Source organism: Dipteris shenzhenensis, chromosome 15 (assembly GCF_047967505.1).
Source record: "Dipteris shenzhenensis isolate YYH24624 ecotype China chromosome 15, Dip_SZ_1.0, whole genome shotgun sequence".
Classification (NCBI taxonomy): domain Eukaryota; kingdom Viridiplantae; phylum Streptophyta; class Polypodiopsida; order Gleicheniales; family Dipteridaceae; genus Dipteris; species Dipteris shenzhenensis.
This window is the reverse complement of record NC_141610.1, coordinates 27,896,559-27,915,310: the sequence shown is the minus strand read 5'-3', so window position 1 is coordinate 27,915,310 and position 18,752 is coordinate 27,896,559. Positions and strand designations below refer to the sequence as shown.

At 44.5% G+C, this 18,752-nt stretch overlaps 1 protein-coding gene across 1 annotated transcript in view; it reads left to right on the top strand.

Moving 5' to 3' along the window:
- The window catches only part of LOC147893623 (ABC transporter D family member 2, chloroplastic-like), a 122,367-nt gene that overhangs the window by 19,094 nt on the left and 84,521 nt on the right, over window positions 1-18,752 (top strand). Inside the window, exons 5-7 of the mRNA XM_087386424.1 lie at window positions 12,794-13,120; window positions 13,267-13,431; window positions 13,686-13,914. Of these exons, the coding sequence (XP_087242550.1) occupies window positions 12,794-13,120; window positions 13,267-13,431; window positions 13,686-13,914 (721 nt within the window). The remainder of the gene's footprint in view (window positions 1-12,793; window positions 13,121-13,266; window positions 13,432-13,685; window positions 13,915-18,752) is intronic.

Below are 18,752 nucleotides of genomic sequence, written 5' to 3'. Positions count from 1 at the left end.
ATGATCGCGCGCGGTCAGACTCTGAGGGATTGGCCAAGTTAGTATCGCAGCCACTTTCTTTGGATCCATTTCTACCCCCTCTGGAGTAATTATGAATCCTAAATATTCAAGCCTAACCATACACAGTATAGTTTTCTTTTTATTTACATAAAGACTGGCTTTCCTCAAAGTACTGAACACTACCCTTAAGTGTTCATGATGCTCAGTAATACTTTTACTGAATATCAGGATATCGTCAATAAAATGTACTACGAACTTTTCGATATACGGACGTAATAAATCGTTCATAAGCATGACGAATGTCGCTAGAGCATTGGTAAGTCCGAAGGACATTACCAAAAACTCATAATGACCAAACCTGCTTCTGAAAGCGGTTTTATGCACATCCTCGGCTCTAATCCGGATCTGATGGTAGCCACACTTAAGATCTATCTTGCTGAAAATCACGGCTCCAACTTGAGGTATTCTTCCAGTTGTCTACGCACCTCCGCCTCTTCAGTAAAACTCATTCTATAGGGAGGTCTATTTACAGGTTCTGCCCCCGGGATCAGCTCAATTTTATGCTGAACATTCCGCTTTGGAGGTAACCCATAAGGTAGTTCATCCCCAAAGCATTCAGAGAACTCCTCTGTTATAAGATTAGCCAGCTTGGCCATCTCACCACTTTGCGTAACATCAGTGCTAGCCGAAGAATCATCAACCGGCTCTACCGATGCTGTGCAAAGGAATAACAACTCTTCTTGAGCTTTTCGGATTTCCATCACGGAAACCAATGGTCCCTGAGGTATATCTTTCTCACCTGGCAAGACATAAAGCACATCATTCATCTTGAATTGATATACGTGCTTTTTCCAATCAATGGCTGGATTCTTCCTAGAATGCCACGCCATACCCAGGGCTATATCTGCATGAGCAAGCTTGGTCATTTCAAAATCAAGCTTCTCAGCATAGTCCTGAATACGAAGCTCCAACTGGGTAACCCTTTGGTCCCATACTTCAGTTGAACTTCCATCTGCCATCCTGACTGTATATGCATAGTCAGATGGACTTGTCTTTAATTTCAGGCTCTTCACGAGCTTGGAGTTAATCACATTGTGAGTTGATGCTGAGTCAAACAACACAATGACATCATGATTGGCCACTTGTCCCTTCATTTTAATTAACTCCGTATCATTAAAGGCTGTATACCCCGTTGCTGCGGGATTAGATAGGATGTTATCAGGTGCACTCGTCACTAGCTTAGCAACAGACACACATAACAAACAAGGTACTAACCTCTGAGAAGATCCCGCTAGCTGAATCTGCATCTCTTCCGCTCTGGGACTTCCCTCCATCTCCACGTCGCAGTCTGAGATCACCATCTCAGCCATTCGATGATCTTTGTTACGTGGACAATCCTTCCACTGATGAGGCTGAAGGCAATCAAAACATAAGCCTTCTCTCCTCGCTTTTTCCCTTTGTTCTGGGTTCAAGGGAGACTTAGACCAAGCCCGGGCTGCCATTGGGGTTACTTTCCTCTTCACTCCAATGCTTCACTCCAATGGTGGTACTTGGTTTAGGAGTTTCAGCCGGTTTCGCCTGCTTGGCTTGACCACTCGGCTGAGAACCACTCCCTCTACTAATCCATTTCTTCTTAAACCCAGATTTCTTTGGATACCCATACTGGGTTCCGACCTGTGCAAACCCACTTGGCTTGCTGCCCTTGGCATCTTCATAGTTCAGGGCTATAGCTATTGCATCATCTAACGTGTTCGCGTACTTAGCCCGAACTTCCATTTTTATTCGATCATTCAATCCAAATATGAAATCTTTCACTTTGATTGATTGAGGCAGGGGTTCATCAACCTTCATTACACTCTCTCGAAACTTATCAGTGTATTCTACCACCGATAAATTTCTCTGACGAAGGTTCCTATATTGATCCCAAGCTCGGGATGCTTCGTCAGGAGGTAAGAAGTGTTTCCTGGTCCCAGGTAGTGGATGCTATACCATCTTTTTGTTGTTTAATCCACCACCGATCCGTTGCCTCACTAAACATGTGGGTGGCCTCGCGGATCTTCTTGATGTCATTTTTGATTTCACAAATGGCAAATGCCTCGTCCCATTTGTGTAACCAGGTCTCAATGACATCGGAGCTACGGTCGTTCATCCGACCAGAATACTTTTCCGGTCTGTAATTGGCAATATTTGGCACTTTAGCCTTCGTAGGCTCGACCGTATGGACACTAGACTCCGGTTCCATTGGAGCCTTTCCCTTCTCCTCTCTCGAGGTCTGGCACTCTCCTAAGTTTAGACTGCCCTGCATTGGCCTGTAATTGTTGCGCTAACAACTGTTGCAAGGCATCCTCAAGCAATGCAATCCTGCAAGATAAAGTATGCGCTAACAACTGTTGCAAGGCATCCTCAAGCAATGCAATCCTGCCAGATAAAGTATGAGCTACTGGGCGCGACACCTGCTGGGTCGGCCGGACTCCTGATTCACCAGGGTCCCTCCTGGAAGCTCCTTCTTCTGCTTCCTTTCAGTTCAATGGGTGTTTTGTTTTGTTTTGTTTTGTGTTTATATATATATATATATATATATATATAAATTAAAATTAAAAACACCGCTAGAAATCTGTATTTACAAACTGACGCAATTCAGTCTACTTGCACGCTTACACAATTCCCTATACTAGGGAATTCCTGCAATTCCAGATTCACACTGACTAGGCATTTAACACAGGCATATATCTCAAACCGCGCTTTTCCCTATACTAGGGAAATTCCTGCAAACTGACTCTGACTGAAGCACACAGGCATATGCACAGGCATAATCTGACCTTGCTACAACATCAAAGCCTCATGCAGGCTGATCACTCACAAGATCCTGTTTATGAAAGCAGAGCATTAACCAGAAAAAAAAAAACACGGAATTGATGGAGGTCAAAGAGAGCTCCCTGGTCATCAACGATTTCACCACAGCCTTCTTGGATTGTGTGGCCTCTTCCTTTGTCTGCCAAGGTGTAGATGTCTGATCGAGATGTTCTCTGGCTACGGGTTGCCCATCCCTAAATCTTCTCGAAGATGCACACGAGCTACCACGCTGCCAGAAAAGAGAGAATATGCCCCTGAGTATCTACCACATCAGCAATGAACCGGATGCCCAACTTCATAAGATTGTAAGCTCTGATTGGTTGTTGTACAGCAAGAGGAGAGTAAAAAACAGCACTCCAATGAAGGCTTTCCATTCGAAGCGAGGAGGCTATAGAAGTAGGATGGGATGGGGAGACCATTTGATGCGAGAGAGCACTTTCTTCCAATCTTGAATCAAGGAAGTAGAAAATGGACAACCAGGGATTTTACCTTGAAATTTGCCAAGTACTACTTCTGATGGATCAACTAGCCAATGTCCATAAGCATTTGTGCGCATCTGATCACACAAAAATGTCAACATGATAGACCAAGGCTGCTCTTGTTGAAAAAAGGTCTTGAGCATAGTGATCTTTCTTGCCAACACATGAAATTTGATGTTTATAATATTCAAACCACCATGCATTCTTGGTGAGCAAAGCAGGTCCATTTTGAGTAACCTTAAAGCTTTTTTATGAAGCTTAGTTTTCCAAAAAATCTCCATGGCTTGAGACATAAAAGAAGAGAGATCTCGAGATGACCAATGTAATAGAGGAAGGTAAAACTGGACATAAGCTAGAACAATGGACTGGAGAATTCGAAGCCGAACATGCAATGGCCAAGTGGAGATCTTCCAATATTCTAATTTGTCCTGAATTTTGTTTAATACCCAAGATATTTGTTGCTTATTTCTGATTTTCTAGCCAATGGGATAACCCAAATGTCTTACTATGTTTTCCGGATAAATAATCTGGCCGGGCCAAAGGATAGCAAGCCAATCACAATGCTTGAGAGGCAAGAGTTTTGATTTCTGAAAATTAATTTTTAGACCAGCTGCCAACCCAAAATCAGAAAGGGTATCCATCAATAGGCGAAGCTCCAGAGGACTGTTCTTTGGCATGAAGAATGAATCATCTGCATAAGCCTGTGCAATGAAAGGCCGTGAACCAGGAATCTGAAGCCCCACTAATTGTCCAGTATCAACGAGATGATCCATATAAAGAAGCAAAGGATGTGAAGCAATAGCATAGAGCAAAGCACTGAGAAGACATCCCTGTCGAACTGATCGTTCCAGAGTCCAAGACTCAGACAAATGATTCCCTATAAAGCATCTCGCAGTGGAATCTGAGTGAAGCCAATATATGACATTAACTAGCTTTGGCCCAAACCAAGTTTAGACATGATTTGAGAGACATAATCCCACTGTACTGTATCAAATGCCTTTGCCACATCCACCTGCATGACCAAAACATCTTGAGCTGAATATTTTGCATATTCCATTGCGATGAGAGTATTGGAGATATTATCATGTATATTCCTTCTTGGAACAAAACCATATTGCCTGGGATGAAGTCCATCATGAAGGATATCCTTTATCCGATGAACCAACATTTTAGCAATAAGTTTATATATAACAGGCATCAAAGTGATGGGCCTCCAGTCATCCATAGTCTCACATAGAGGTTTTTTGGGCACAAGCTTAACCAGACCATGCTTCCAAGCTGAGGGAAGATGTTGATGCTGCCAGGCTACATTAATGAGCTTCAAGATTGGACCCTTCAATTCAGCCCAGAAGGCTACAAAAAATTCAACCGTCAAACCATCCCAGCGAGGGGATTTATGTTTACCCAAATGCTTGAGGGCTTCATCCAATTCAAATCTGAAAAAGACATTTCCAGCATTGAAGCTTTTTGCAAAGAAACAATAGGAGAAACAAGCTCAATAAATCTGGTCCGAGCCAATTCAACCTGAGGAGTAGAAGAAGATGGCTGAGAAAAAAGAAGCTGAAAATGATCCAGACATTGTTTTTCTAGTTGAGATAAAGTCTGGGTCCAAAGACCATCGGGTTTCCTGACTCTCATGATAGATTGATTTTGTCTATATGCATGTAAATTCCGAAAGAAAGATTTCGAGGAACAACCCTTATCTAGCATAGGCTTAACTCTAGCCCTTGTCTGCCATTTGGAAAGTTTGCGTTTATCATAAGCATCAATTATGGGTTGCTGCCAAGCACCCTGGGGAGAGGCATGAGATTCTGAAATCTTGCCCTTTCCTTTATCCTTTTGCTTGGCTGAAATCTGAACCACATTTTCTTTGGGAGGGACAGATTTAGATGCCACATCACCCAATTTGCTAGGCATAGCCTTAGGCCCCGGACCATAAGTTGAAGGGGAAGTGTTTTCTGGAGCAATAGCCGTAGGTGGAAGTTGATGCAGAACTGCAGGACATTGTGAGGCTAAGTGACCAAATTTATGACAAGTGAAGCATGCACCTGCAAATACTCCCCATTTCAAGTCGAAATATTTTTCACCTAAGGGAACATCCTCCACCTCTACCACAATGGAAGGAGGGGTTGGATGATCTGTATCCCAAAGAACACAAAATCGATTTCGATTACCCGAAGGACGGGGTGGGCATACAACTTGCCCCAAAGTAGCGGCCAGACTTGGTAACTCAGCCCTCATATAATCCGGAAAATCCACTACCTCAACCCATACAGGGCAGTGATGTCGAATGAGACCATGATAATCCTTATTTGGCGACCATGGCATGACATGCACCATTTGTCTGCCATAGAATAGAGGTGACATCTCCAATATTTGCTGACGATATGAGGCATCCATAAAGTGCACTTCATAAAAACCTCGAGAAGCAAAATATACTGTCACAAGCATCCACACGCCCATGGCCATGCTAGCTAGTGCCATCGCAGGCAGCCAAGTCAACGGCCACGTAGATGTTCGTACAACCATTCAGGCAGCCCTACACAATCAGTAATCAGCACATAGTCAATAGGCAGTCAGCGCCACGTCATCGTATGAAAATGCAGAGTTGACTTTTTGGTCAAAAGTCAACGTGTTGGCTTTTTTTATTAGAGTTGACTTTTTTGACCGACTTGGTCAACGGTCGGGGTTGACCAGCTGGCCAGGTCAACAGTCGGCGTTGACCAAGTCAGCCAGGCTGACCTATCAGCCTATAAAAGGGCAGCCTTTGGCCCTCATTCTTCATCTACTCCTCAGGCCTTCAAGCCTTCAGAGCAGCAAGAGTCAGGCCTCTCCCACAACAGACCAGCAGGTTAGCCTCAGCCTCTTCACGGATCTAGTGAGGATTCACCTCCTCTAGCTAGTCTAGTCTTCTAGTTTTGCGGTGAGGGTTTCAGCCCATCCATACAGTTGTATTCAGCCCTTTGGGCATTCATTATTCAATTGTATCTATTTCCTCCTCGGAGGTCCACTATATTCTCTTCCTCTGATTCTCTCACTCACATCCACAGCTCACTTTGTGTATTGAGTGCATCATCTTGCAGTTGTAGTTAGTATTGGGCAGGAGAGAGAGTGAGGATAGCCTATCTCCCGCTACATTGGTATCAGAGCTTTAGTTTTCTTTCTTAAGATAGGGAGGGTCAATTTAGGGGCAGCTCTATTGGTTTATGGTCCAGACAAGATCCGGCAAGGATACCATGAGCACTAGTGAGCAGTCCAACACCAGGGGGGGGTGAGGGTTCAGTGCCTCAACCGCCACCACCCCCACCACCCCCACCACAGAATCCTGCGGACACTTCCATGTCTGCCATGACAGCCATGTTGTAGGCTATGATGCAACAGGCTATGATGCAGATGCAGCAACAACAGTCCGAGGCTCTCTTCACCCGCATGACCCAGCTTCAGGAGATGCGGGAAGATTGTGAGCAGGCCACCAGAGAGCGTGAAAGGCTAGCTCGGGAGGCCAAAGAAGAACCTGATTGAGAGGCTCAAGAAGCAAAAGAAAAACGCAATCGAGAGGCTCGAGAAGCAAAAGAAGAACGTGATCGCGAAGCTCGAGAAGCCAAAAGGGCAGCTCAGTAAGCAAAAGAAGAGCACAATTGGGAAGCTTGGGAAGCCGAAAGGCAGCTCGGGAAGCAAAAGACGAATGCGATCGAGAGGCTCAAGAAGCCAAGGAACTCCGGGACCGCAAGGCTCAGGAGGCCAAGGAGCTCCGAGAACGTACTGCTCGAGAAGAGAAGGAAGAATGGGATCGGCAGCTTCTCATTTCTCTACTTTGACCAGAGGGGGGAGAAAAGGAGAGACTTCCACCTCCAGCCAAGCCTTCTTTTCCAGGGAAGCTCAACTTCACACGATACGATGGTAAGCAAGAACCCTTAGTGTTGACTTCATGGCTCAATCAGTTCGAAAGTTATTTTTCAGTGATGCCTACGAAGGAGGACGAGTGGCGCATCCTAGCATCTATGCACCTCACAGGTGAGGCGGTCACCTGGTGGCTCAAGTGGCAAAAGGACCACTATGATGCAGACGAGGAGACACCTCTCTACAGCTAGACTGAATTCGTGAAAGATCTTCGATCACGGTTCCTGCCACTGTAGTACTTGGATAGGCTCCAGAGTCAGTTCTACGAGCTACGCCAGGGAGACACCGAGACGGTGAATCATTATGCCAATAAGTTCACTCAAGTGTTTATACAGTTGCAATTGGAGGACAGTCTGAAGCTGAGCAAATTTCTCCATGGGCTGCGTACAGACATCCAGTGGTATGTCAGAGGTTTCAAGCCAAAGGATTATGAGGGTGCCTATGAGCTTGGTCAGAATTTTGAGCTCATGCACAAGGGTCAAGGATCCAAGCAGGTCAACAGTAAGAAGTCCCAGGATTCCACACCAGGTGATGGTGGGAATGGGCAGCAGCAGAAGAGCTGGATGGCAAAGGATAGCAATGGCTATGGCAGGTACTTGGATACAGTGACATGAGCACTCTATGCCAAGGGATGCTTCCATTGTCATGTGCCGGGCCATAATAAGAAAGATTGCCCGGATTACCAGAAGCTTCTAACAGCAGGAGCCGCGTGAAGTGGTTCAGCAACAACAGCTTCAACAACCTCAGTAGTCATTGAGGAGCTTGATGAACAACAGACTACAGGAGCTTGAAGCTCAGTAGAAGGGGGAGCCTCGCCAGTTTCCCAATATGTTCCAGTTTTATGGACAGGTCGGTGGTCAGAAGGTCCTTATCCTAGCACACTCAGGCAGTTCCGAGGACATCATCTCCACCAAAGCAGCTCAAAAGGCTCAGTTGCCTCTTACGCCAACGGAACCAATGACCTTGAATGGTGCATTTCCAGGGCAGCAGATAGAGAGCAACATGCAGGTAGCTTCAGCCACTTTGAAGATCTCAGAGTGGGTACACAGTCGACCACTCAGGGTCGCACCTACTCAGGCAGCAGACGTCATCTTGGGAGCATGATGGTGGCACCAGTTCAAAGTCCAACCAAATTATCAGCACCAAGGTTTGGATGTCAAAATCCCAGGCCATGGGTCCAAGTTCATCTATTGGAGCAAGGGTGTTCCACCTCGACCTTTGATATCAGTCATTCAAGGGGTTCGAGGTTGGCGCCTCTGTCAGAACGATGGGAAGCCTCTTTTGTACCCTAGTTCGAGTTTCAGCAGAAGGGGATGTCACGAGCATCCACACGCCCGTGGCCATGCTAGCTAGTGCGAGCGCAGGCAGCCAAGTGAACGGCCACGTAGACGTCCGTACAACCATTCAGGCAGCCCTACGCAATCAGCAATCAGCACACAGTCAACAGGAAGTCAGTGCCACGTCATCGCAGTTAAAAAATGCAGAGTTGACTTTTTGACCGACTTGGTCAACGGCCAGCGTTGACCAGCCGGCCAAGTCAACGGTCGGCGTTGACCAAGTTGGCCAGGCTGACCTATCAGCCTATAAAAGGGCAGCCTTTGGCCCTCATTCTTCATCCACTCCTCAGGCCTTCAAGCCTTCAGAGCAGCAAGAGTCAGGCCTCCCCGCAGCAGACCAGCAAGGTAGCCTCAGCCTCTTCAGGGATCTGGTGAGGATTCACCTCCTCTAGGTAGTCTAGTCTTCTAGTTTTGTGGTGAGGGTTTCAGCCCCTCCATACAGTTGCATTAAGCCCTTTGGGCATTCATTATTCAGTTGTATCTATTTCCTCCTCGGAGGGCCACTATATTCTCTCCCTCTGATTCTCTCACTCACATCCACAGCTCACTTTGTGTATTGATTGCGTCGTCTTGCAGTTGCAGTTAGTATTGGGCAGGAGAGAGAGTGAGGATAGCCTATCTCCCGCTACAATTACAAGAATAGTCACCTCAAAACAGAGGCGCTAGAAAATACATCAACTGAAGATCTCAGTATAAGCCAAATATACATTCTGATCTATCTGGCGAGTCTGCAAGCAATTGCTGTAGAGAATGCTTAAAGAAAGCAAACAAAGAAAAATTGGGTTCACTAAAGACTTTACAATTGTGGTCTGTCCATAAAGTCCAAAGTGCCCAATAGTGAGCCCAAACAAAGAAAAGATAAAACTCCGGTCGTTGTGGATGAAAACCAAAGAGCTAGAAAATTTTCTCGAAGTGAAGAGTCGGGAATCTGGCTTGTAGCCGTTGTCGAAGAGAATCTAGAAACTGCCGAGAAGATGGGCAATGCCAAAATAAATGAGGCATAGTCTCCTGAGAAGTCAGAACACCGATGACATAAAGCAAGAGCAATGTGCCTACGGACCAGTAATTGTCCAGATGGAAAAATTCCCAGAAGCACTCGCCATAAAAAAATATGTCGCCGAAGTGGAACCTTGTATGCCCAAAGTTGCCGCAGTCTTTTCCTCCACCACTTAGCAGGCCGATGCATTTGCCAAAGAGAATTACCCCTTTCTGAAACCCAAGGTTGAGGCAAAAGGATTTTGTATAATGCAGGCACAGTAATCTAAGATAGCCTCAAAGGATGAGAGGAGGACCCAAGGGAAGTCAATGTCCAATCCTCTAATCGATCCTGGAGTTCCAAAGGGGGAATCGGAACCAAAGGCGAAAGCATACAAGTGATTTGCTGCCACAAAGTTGCAAGAATCCAGTCAAACTGTTGGCGATGAGTAATCATCCAACCTAAAGGGTAAACAAGATGGTGAACCTGGTGAGTGGGTTGGACAATTTCCCTCAGCCATAAAAGAGAATGCCAAGTCTTTGGAATGCAAAGGAAACAACTTAGATTTTTGAAAATTGACATGAAGCCCATTCGCCAGACCATATAAAGATAAAGCATGCATCAGGGGGGATAGATCCTGCTCAGTATTTCGAGGAGTAAAAAATGAATCATCGGCATAGGCCTGAGCAATCATAGTGTTGCTTCCAAGAATCTCTAATCCATGCAGCATGTCCGTTGCCACCAGATGATCCATGTATTGAAGCATGGGATGCGTGGCAATGGCATATAGAAGTGCACTAAGTGGACAGCCCTGACGAACCGAAGAATGAAGAGTCCATGCTTCAGAAATATCCCCTGACAGTATGCAGGCAGCTTTTTTGTCACTGTAGAGACAATAAATAACATGCTGCAATTTCTGGCCAAAACCCAATGCATGCATAGTCTGCGATATAAAATCCCATTGGATTGTGTCAAATGCATTGGCAATGTCAACGTGCAGTAATAGAACATCTTGCTCTATGTATTTGGCATATTCCATTCCAACATAAGCATTTGCAATATTAACTGTGATATGCCTGCGAGGAACAAGTCCATATTGAGCGGGATGAAGGCCGTCATTTAAATGTCCTTTGATACAATCAACCACCATTTTAGTGATAATCTTGTAAATAATAGGCATGTAGAGTGATAGGCCTCCAATCAGCCAAGGATTCACATATTTGCTTCTTGGGAAGAAATTTCCCAAGCCCTTTTTTCCAGGATATCCTGCATGTGTTGATTTTCCCAAGCAGAATTGGTCATACGCAGCAAAGTTGATTTAAGGATATCCCAATATGCAAGAAAGAATTCAACAATGAGACCATCCCATCCTGGAGATTCCGCGCGCGCACACACAAGATTAGGTGAAGTGGTCCAAGGGGATGTAGCTGCAAGGTAAGAGGAGGAGCTTGCATGGACAAAGGAGGATAGTTAAAGTTAACTAGACCTTTAAGCTTTTTACCATGACCCTTCTGCCCTTATATACAAATATTTAATTAACTACAAGGGTCCTTAACATTGAGAATTCTAAGACTCATATCTAGAGCTAGAATCTCATAATTGACCCCACAATTGAATTGTGTCATTGCTTGTACTCTTGGCAAATTGTGAGTGAAGCATATGTGCAATATATTGGTTATTTTTTTATAAATCTTTTTTTTGGGGGGGTCTAATTGAGTTCTCATCGATGTCCCCTCTCCCCCCCCCCTGCCCCCTTCACCTTCAGCTCCCTCACCTTATGCTAGTAAGTTCATGTAGGCACTCCTCTTCACCCCTCTATGCTCCTCCCTATTAATTCTCCCTTCTTTCTTACCCTCCGATTGTGTCCTCATTGATGTCCCCCGGCCACCCCATCTCCCTCCTCCGGTATTCCCCCTTTATGCTAATTCTCCCCCCTCCTTCAATTATGTCTTCATTGATGCACCCCCTTCCGCCCCTCCTCGAGCCCCGCTCATCTCCCTCCCCTTATGTTAATGTCTTCATTTAGGCACTCTTCTTCTCTTCCCTCTATGCTTATATTATTCCCCTCCTGTCCCTTATCTTCCCACCCTTCTGCTCCTCCCCTTCGGCTAATCAACACAAATTTTATTTTTTGACCGATTGAGGGGCCTCTATTCCACTAAATCTCACCATATCTTACTGATCTCAAATCTCCTAAAACTTTGTACCTCCCCCATCATTGTCACGGATCACCACCCCAGGCCACTGAAGAATGATGGTGTAACATCTGTGTTTACGTTGATATGATGATGGGGTGCAGGGTGATCTGTATATGGGCTCTGTATAACTAATTGTTTGATCTCTGTATGACCAATTGTTTGATCTCTGTATAAAATTGGAGCCTCCGAATGCTGTAATTCCTTGTGGAGGGGTATACCACATGCACTAGCCTGGCTCTTCAAGAATATCAAACGTTCTTTGATGCCTGCCATTGAATTTTCAGAACGTTCATTGAATCTGAAACTGTGAGCCTTGTTGTGTAGAGTTGAAACAAGGCACAAATCAGTAACATGTGCTGAAAACATAAAATAATGTAGCATCTGAAATTTGACATTAGTTAACATGGGAGATATACACTATGGTGTTGTAAGTGGATATTATGTTTGGATCCTTATGAATTGAGTGTCTGATGAAATGAGTAGCTGTGACTGCTGCAAATCATCTTCCAGAACTTCAGAACATGTGCAGAATGGTGTTTCTCTTAAGGGGTCATTTTCGTTGGAAAGATATTTAAGTTTTGTAGCGTTAGAACTTTTATCACATTCAACGATTTCTTGGGAGCACTTGAGAAAGGAAAGCATAGAGTGGAACGACCTTCTTTGGATCTAGGGAATAATAATTCAAACACATGGAATAATGGATTCACTATCTCTTTCCCTTGGACAAAGTGGAATTTACAATTTAAACTGTTCTTTGACCTTCTGGCATGACAGTGGAGACATGAAAATCATAAGGGGTGAGAGGGCTGTGGGAGATCATGGGTTTTCCCATATAGATAAATTTACTTTTGATATGTCTTAGAAACAGCATAAGGCGAGTTGGAGAGTGAACAATGAGCTGATATCAATATACTTCAATGCTGTTCTCATGTTTTTCCCAAAATGCAATGCTTGATCTTAGTACATCAACAGATTCTTGCCAGGACACGTTGTGCTTGCTTTTTTTTGTTGGAAAACCAAACTCACAGTTATCATAACCCTTGGCAACAGGTATTTGTTCTAAGAGACTATGGAAGGGACACACTTGCTCTGAGATGGCGGGCTTGGATGACCAATTACTACATCGATCGTTACTTTGAAAATCGAACCTTCTATCAAATTCAATCGCAATCACTTATTGACAATCCTGATCAACGGATTGTTGATGATCTGAATTCTTTTACTGGAACTTCTTTATCCTTTGCATTAGCTCTTTTCAATGCTACAATTGATCTCATATCATTCAGTGGAATACTGTTCGGAATTTACCCACCACTGTTTCTTGTGCTTGTTATCTACTCTATTGGTGGGACAGCTATAAGTGTCGCTATAGGCAAGGTATCATGTCTCCCAAAGGATTACCTTCTGATTTGTGCATATCTGTGACTTGCAAAATATGTGCATGGAATGAGTTTTTATTATATTACTTGCAACCCTGTTGTTCTTTAGTACTTTCACATATAACTTACAGTCTGATTTCACAGGGGCTGGTCAATCTGAATTTTTTACAAGAAAAAAAGGAAGCAGATTTTCGTTATGGCTTGGTACGAGTAAGGGAAAATGCAGAGTCCATTGCCTTTTATGGGGGAGAAAGGAGTGAAATACAGCTGCTTCTCGATCGCTTCAAACAATCATTTGAAAATTATAGTGTGAGATTCTCCCCTAACATTGAGCATCTCTTTACTCGAGCGCATTTGAGAGGAGGCCTGATCAGTTTGCATTGATTGTCCTGTTCATTGGAATCACAATTTGGTTCATGCAAGTGTTGAAGTATTTCCGATGTTTAAAGGTTTCGCTCTCATGTATGATTAGGCTTGGTTATTTTTAATAACTAGGTAAGAGGAATATGCATGGACTACATGCACACACTAATGAGGCATATATTATTTTGTTGTGCTTGCAGCAACTGCTAATAGCCTCAAGGAATTTGGAATTTTTTACCAGTGGCTATCGTTATCTTATTCAAGTTTTACCTGCAGCTGTTGTTGCTCCGATGTACTTTTCGGGAAAAATTGAATTCGGTGTTATAAACCAGTCATATTCTGCCTTCAATCATATATTGACTGATTTTTCAATCATTGTTTATCAATTTCAAGCATTAAGTGCTTTCTCAGCTGTTATTGATCGCTTGGGTAAGCCTTCCATAGCCATCTTGTACTGTATCATTCCTGTGAGCATGCGAGGTGATGATATAAAATTCATAAAAGCATCATTGAGAAGATATCCACTTGGAAGAACATCTAAGTATTGCTCCCACAGTTGATGGATATATGTATTGGCTTTGATGTATCAAAAGTTTATTCTAAAAGTTACGACTTGCATGCAGTTCTAATGTGTATATTGTTGATTTCATGGCCATGAGAAGCTAACTTTTATGCTTCAAATTTCTGCAAGAAAGTGTACTGCTAGAAGGTATAAGCTTTTAAAAAGGGTACTGCTTGGGGCAGAGGATGGATACATATATTTGCTTGTATTAAAAGTCGGTCCTAATAGGTCACAGCTTGCATGCAGTTGTTAATGTGAACCTTTTGCTTTTTTGGTCTTGAGAACCTATCTATTATGCTTCAATCTATTAAAAGATGGATACTGCTAGAAGTTTCTAAGAACAAACTTGGCAGGAACAGGTAAAGGTACATCCACAAATGGTCACAGGTCGGTCTGTCTGTGCAGCACGTGCTTTTAATGGGCTTTTTAAAATTTACTTAGATATGATAGCACGTTGAGAGCCTGTTTCTTTTGAAGATACTTGGAATGAAGACTTGACTTTTTGAGTACATGGTCAAGATCACAACCTCTACCATTGTGTGCTGCCGAATGTTTTGGACTGGAATGTGACTTTTGAATGCATTGTTAAGATCACAACCTCTACTGTAGTGTTGTCGGATGTTTTGGGCTGAGTGCGAGCATATTTTTAACTCTGATACGACCCTAGATTCTGGTCATCAATTATGAAAATGTTTATGGTGTGATCTGCTTGGGGGCTGATCATTATGTTATTATTACACTTGATATTTTTGAGATTTTACATGTGAAGCCTTCGTCTGTGTGTTGCTGAATCCTATGGCCCCGTTGAATACAAATTAAAGCAATTATAAAGTCTGATAAGCTGCATGCCCATGGATGTGATGCCTTTATTGTTATCATCTGAGACTCTGTTTTGAGTTTTTGCTGCCTTATTGTTACTGAACATTTCCTCCATCCCTACCTCTACTAGCTTGTTTGGAGTTTGTCGTCACATTGAAGCATTGAGCATCAGGAGTCGTTTTGAGTAGTGCACAGTGTTTTTCCCAAATGCAGGAAATGTTAGGCTATTGGCTCGTCTTCCTTCCTCTCTGATTGTTGTCTTGTCTCCTTCCTCCTTTTATTAATTTTCCTTGACCATTTGACCCTTTTGAAATTTCCTGTTTAAGTGTTTAGTGCAGCCATGGCACCTCCATAACAGCTTTGCTTGCCACCCCCGTGGCATTTTCCACCAACCATGTAAGGCTTGTGTTATCTGCTTCCAAAGATTTCATTGTGATTTACATATCTTCAATTTCTGTTTGGTGGGAGTGAATCAATGAATAGGTTGCATATTTGTCAATTGTCTTTTCAGTAGACTTGATTTTTTTGCTCTGAACTTTGTCTATTCTGCTTACACAGCGGTGCCTTTCCCTTCCAGCCTATTCTCCTAGAATAGGACCTTTGCATCTGTCCATTATTGCTGCATATGTTTGATTGTCTCTTTGCATTTTTTCATTCTCAATCCCTTGCATTGGTTATTTATTATCCCTTTGCATTTGACTGCATTGGTTTGCTACACCGTAGTTTCTTCTACCATGGTTTTGTATTCAATGTTTTCTATATCCATCGTATTAATTTACGATAAGAATAAAATCTTTGAATATAAAAATACTCTCCTTAAGTGCCATTCGATCATAGCTAGGGGAAATGGGAAACGGAAATGTTTTTGGATTTTTGGGAGGGCTGAAACGGGAAACACCACGTCAGCAAGGGGGTTTAGAAAAGGGCTGAAAGAGAGGGCAGAAGGAGTGGAGGCTGAGCTTTGAAGGAGGGCTGAAGGGGAGTGGCTGATGAAGGAGTGCTGAAGCAGCATGCAGGATTGAAAGGACTTCAAAGGAGTGAATGGGGCTCAAGGAGGGCTGGAAAACCCTCAGGAGTGTAAGAATATGAGGCTGAAGGAGCAGAGGGAGTACAAGGCTGAAAGTGGAGGCCAAAACACAGGTAGAAACAGCAAGAGGAAAAATGGTGGGGGGTTGTTGCCTGAAACATCCCGTTTCAGACTTCTGAAACGCGTTTCAGCCACGTTTTGCGCGCGTTTCAGCCATGCTAAAACGTTTCAGGCAGCTGTTTCAGAAGTCTGAAAGATTTCAGACCTGAAATGGCTTTTCAGGCCTTGGACTTCTCTGAAACGGCATTTCAGGGCAGGATGCGTTTGAATGTAACTATGCATTCCATATGGAATGGTGCCCCCTTTGGAATGCCATTCCATTGTGGCCTCTTGTATATGACATTTTTTCTGTTTTATTTCGTATACCATTGCCTAGAGAAGCAAATTTGGACCATTCTTAGTTTTTGTCATGTCCCTGGATGCTAATCCTCGGACTAGTAGATGTAATCCAGCAAGGTTAGGGGGCCCTGGATTAAGGAATGCAGGCTAACGTGGGACTAGAGGACTTGGAACATTACGAAAGGGCGAGTTAGCTATAATATCTAAGACATTTTCCATAAAGTGGGATGCTCTTCTATGGCCACGGCTATGGCGTTTGCATTTAGTGTGTTGACACCACTAGATGGTCTAGTCTGGATCATGAGCCTAGACTCATGCCCTCTAAATGGCGGATCATGAGATACTATGCTGAAGGTTCCTTGTGGACGGTTCCAATGGTATGGGACGCCGGAGCTATGGGCATAGCCTTGTGGGAGTCTGATCTCTAGCCCACATGCTCGAGGGTGGGTAGCTGGGAGGTGATTCGCTTGACTGGATGGATAGAGGAGTTCATGAGCATCATCGTGGTCAAATGGGGTTGCCCTTTATCACCGACCTTATTTGGGCTATACATTGACGAGCTTGAGTCATTCATCGCTACACTAGGTAGGACAAGGTTACCCTTATCCGAAACCTTGGTCCTAATTCTCCTATATGTAGATGATGTGGCCTTACTCTTCTCTGTTGTTGAGGGTCTCCAATGACATTTGGACGCACTTCAGACTTTTTGCGAGACACACGATTTGAAGGTCAACCTTTGGGAAAACCAAGGTTATGAACTTCAACATGTCCCGAGCGGCCGCCTACTGAGTGCAAGTCCCTTTGGATATCGCATAAGTGGAGGTCGTTGCATCTTACACATATCTCGGAGTTCTCTTTTCAGGTCTGATCTCCATGATGAGGCGAGCAAAGGGTATGTTAACTTGCCGAACTTGAGCGTCATTGTTTCCACTCCCATTTTCAAGATCCCAAGACCAAGTCTCTCCTCTTTAAATCTCTTGTTTATCTAGTTGGGATGTATGGTAGCCCTTTTTGGGGAAGTCATCGATAGCACACTGTATCTTGCTAGTAGAGTTTGGAGCTTTTCCCTTATAGCTTGATGCAACCTTTTAAGTGGTAACAGACTCCATAGAGTTGGGTACTTTGGCACCGTGACATCAAGACATAGCAAACTTCCTTGGCTGGATCTGACCTCATCTATGGCACTAGTAGCCGAGGGACACTAAGGGCGCTTAGTACCCATGCAATATACTTCATGCATATCTCCTCCTGACCTTTCCTTGGCCATTGTGAAACATCAGGGCTATATGTTTGATATCACCTATGGTAAGAAGTGAACAAGAGGTAGGGTGCGAGAGGTCTGGAGCCCTCTAATGAGGGATGGCATAACGTGTGATGGCTCTCTGGCGGGCTGCAAAAATGTCTCGTATTTGCGTCTATCGAGTTGTCTCGCGCTGTGGTGGGGGGCGCGGTCTCCTTGCTCTCTGGACTCTCTGGGCTATGTCTAGAGTGACCCCTCATCTCTGTCGGTCTCCCCTGAGGAAAGCTGTGATAGGTCGGACCTCAATAGAGTGTACTTTGGGGGCTCTCTGTCACACATGTGGCCTCTACGCCCCTCTCTCGGTGGTACTGTGCCGGCTGCTCATCCAGACTGCTCTCATATCAGCTAGCTCCTCTTCCTCCACTCCACTGTGTCCGGGGGCTGACTCAAATGTATAGAAGTCTATGACGTGCCGCTGTGCCCGGTCACCCTCTATGTCTTGTAGTGGTCTGACCATCCCCTACTGCTCTTTGATCTGTCATAGAAGCGCCTCCCTGTGTCGCTGCATCTCCATCAGATAAAGCCCGATACAAACCTGGTCATGGAAATGGATCAGTCGTGACAAAGGACCGAAGCCACTCCCCTCTAGTTAGAGACAGTGGTAGCGTCCCCGAATCTCGTAGTAGAGGCTAGGCAAACACAAAGAAAATGCTCCTCTGTCTCAATCACCCCCAGCATACATAGCATGTAGACCCGCTGCTCTCCCTGTCTCAATCCTCAGCTGATGGGATGAAACCCACATCTAACCAATGGCAATCCTCAGTGCATGAGATACTCCTCTATCCTCGAGATACTGAGGTCTGATAATGATTCCCTCCTTTGAAAAAGAAGTGGTCGTGATAAAACTGGGTCTTGGTGGAAAGCTCTTGGGCGGCACCCCCCCCCCCCCCAGTTCGGGATGTGTGAAGCTGGAGGAGGTCTAACTGTATGATACGGTTGATCTCATCTCGCAGGATTGACTCAGGAGGTGCATCCATGCTGTACTGAAAGGGGGGAAGCGTGTCCATCTGGATACCGTGCCTAGCAAGCCATGTAGATATGCGTGCATACCATGTGTCTACCCCGCTCTCTGCGAGTCGTTTGGATGACTGTAGGGCCACCTCGGAAGTCTCGAATGGGGTAGGTCCCAGATTCTATGGATGAAAGTCACTGTCTGAAAG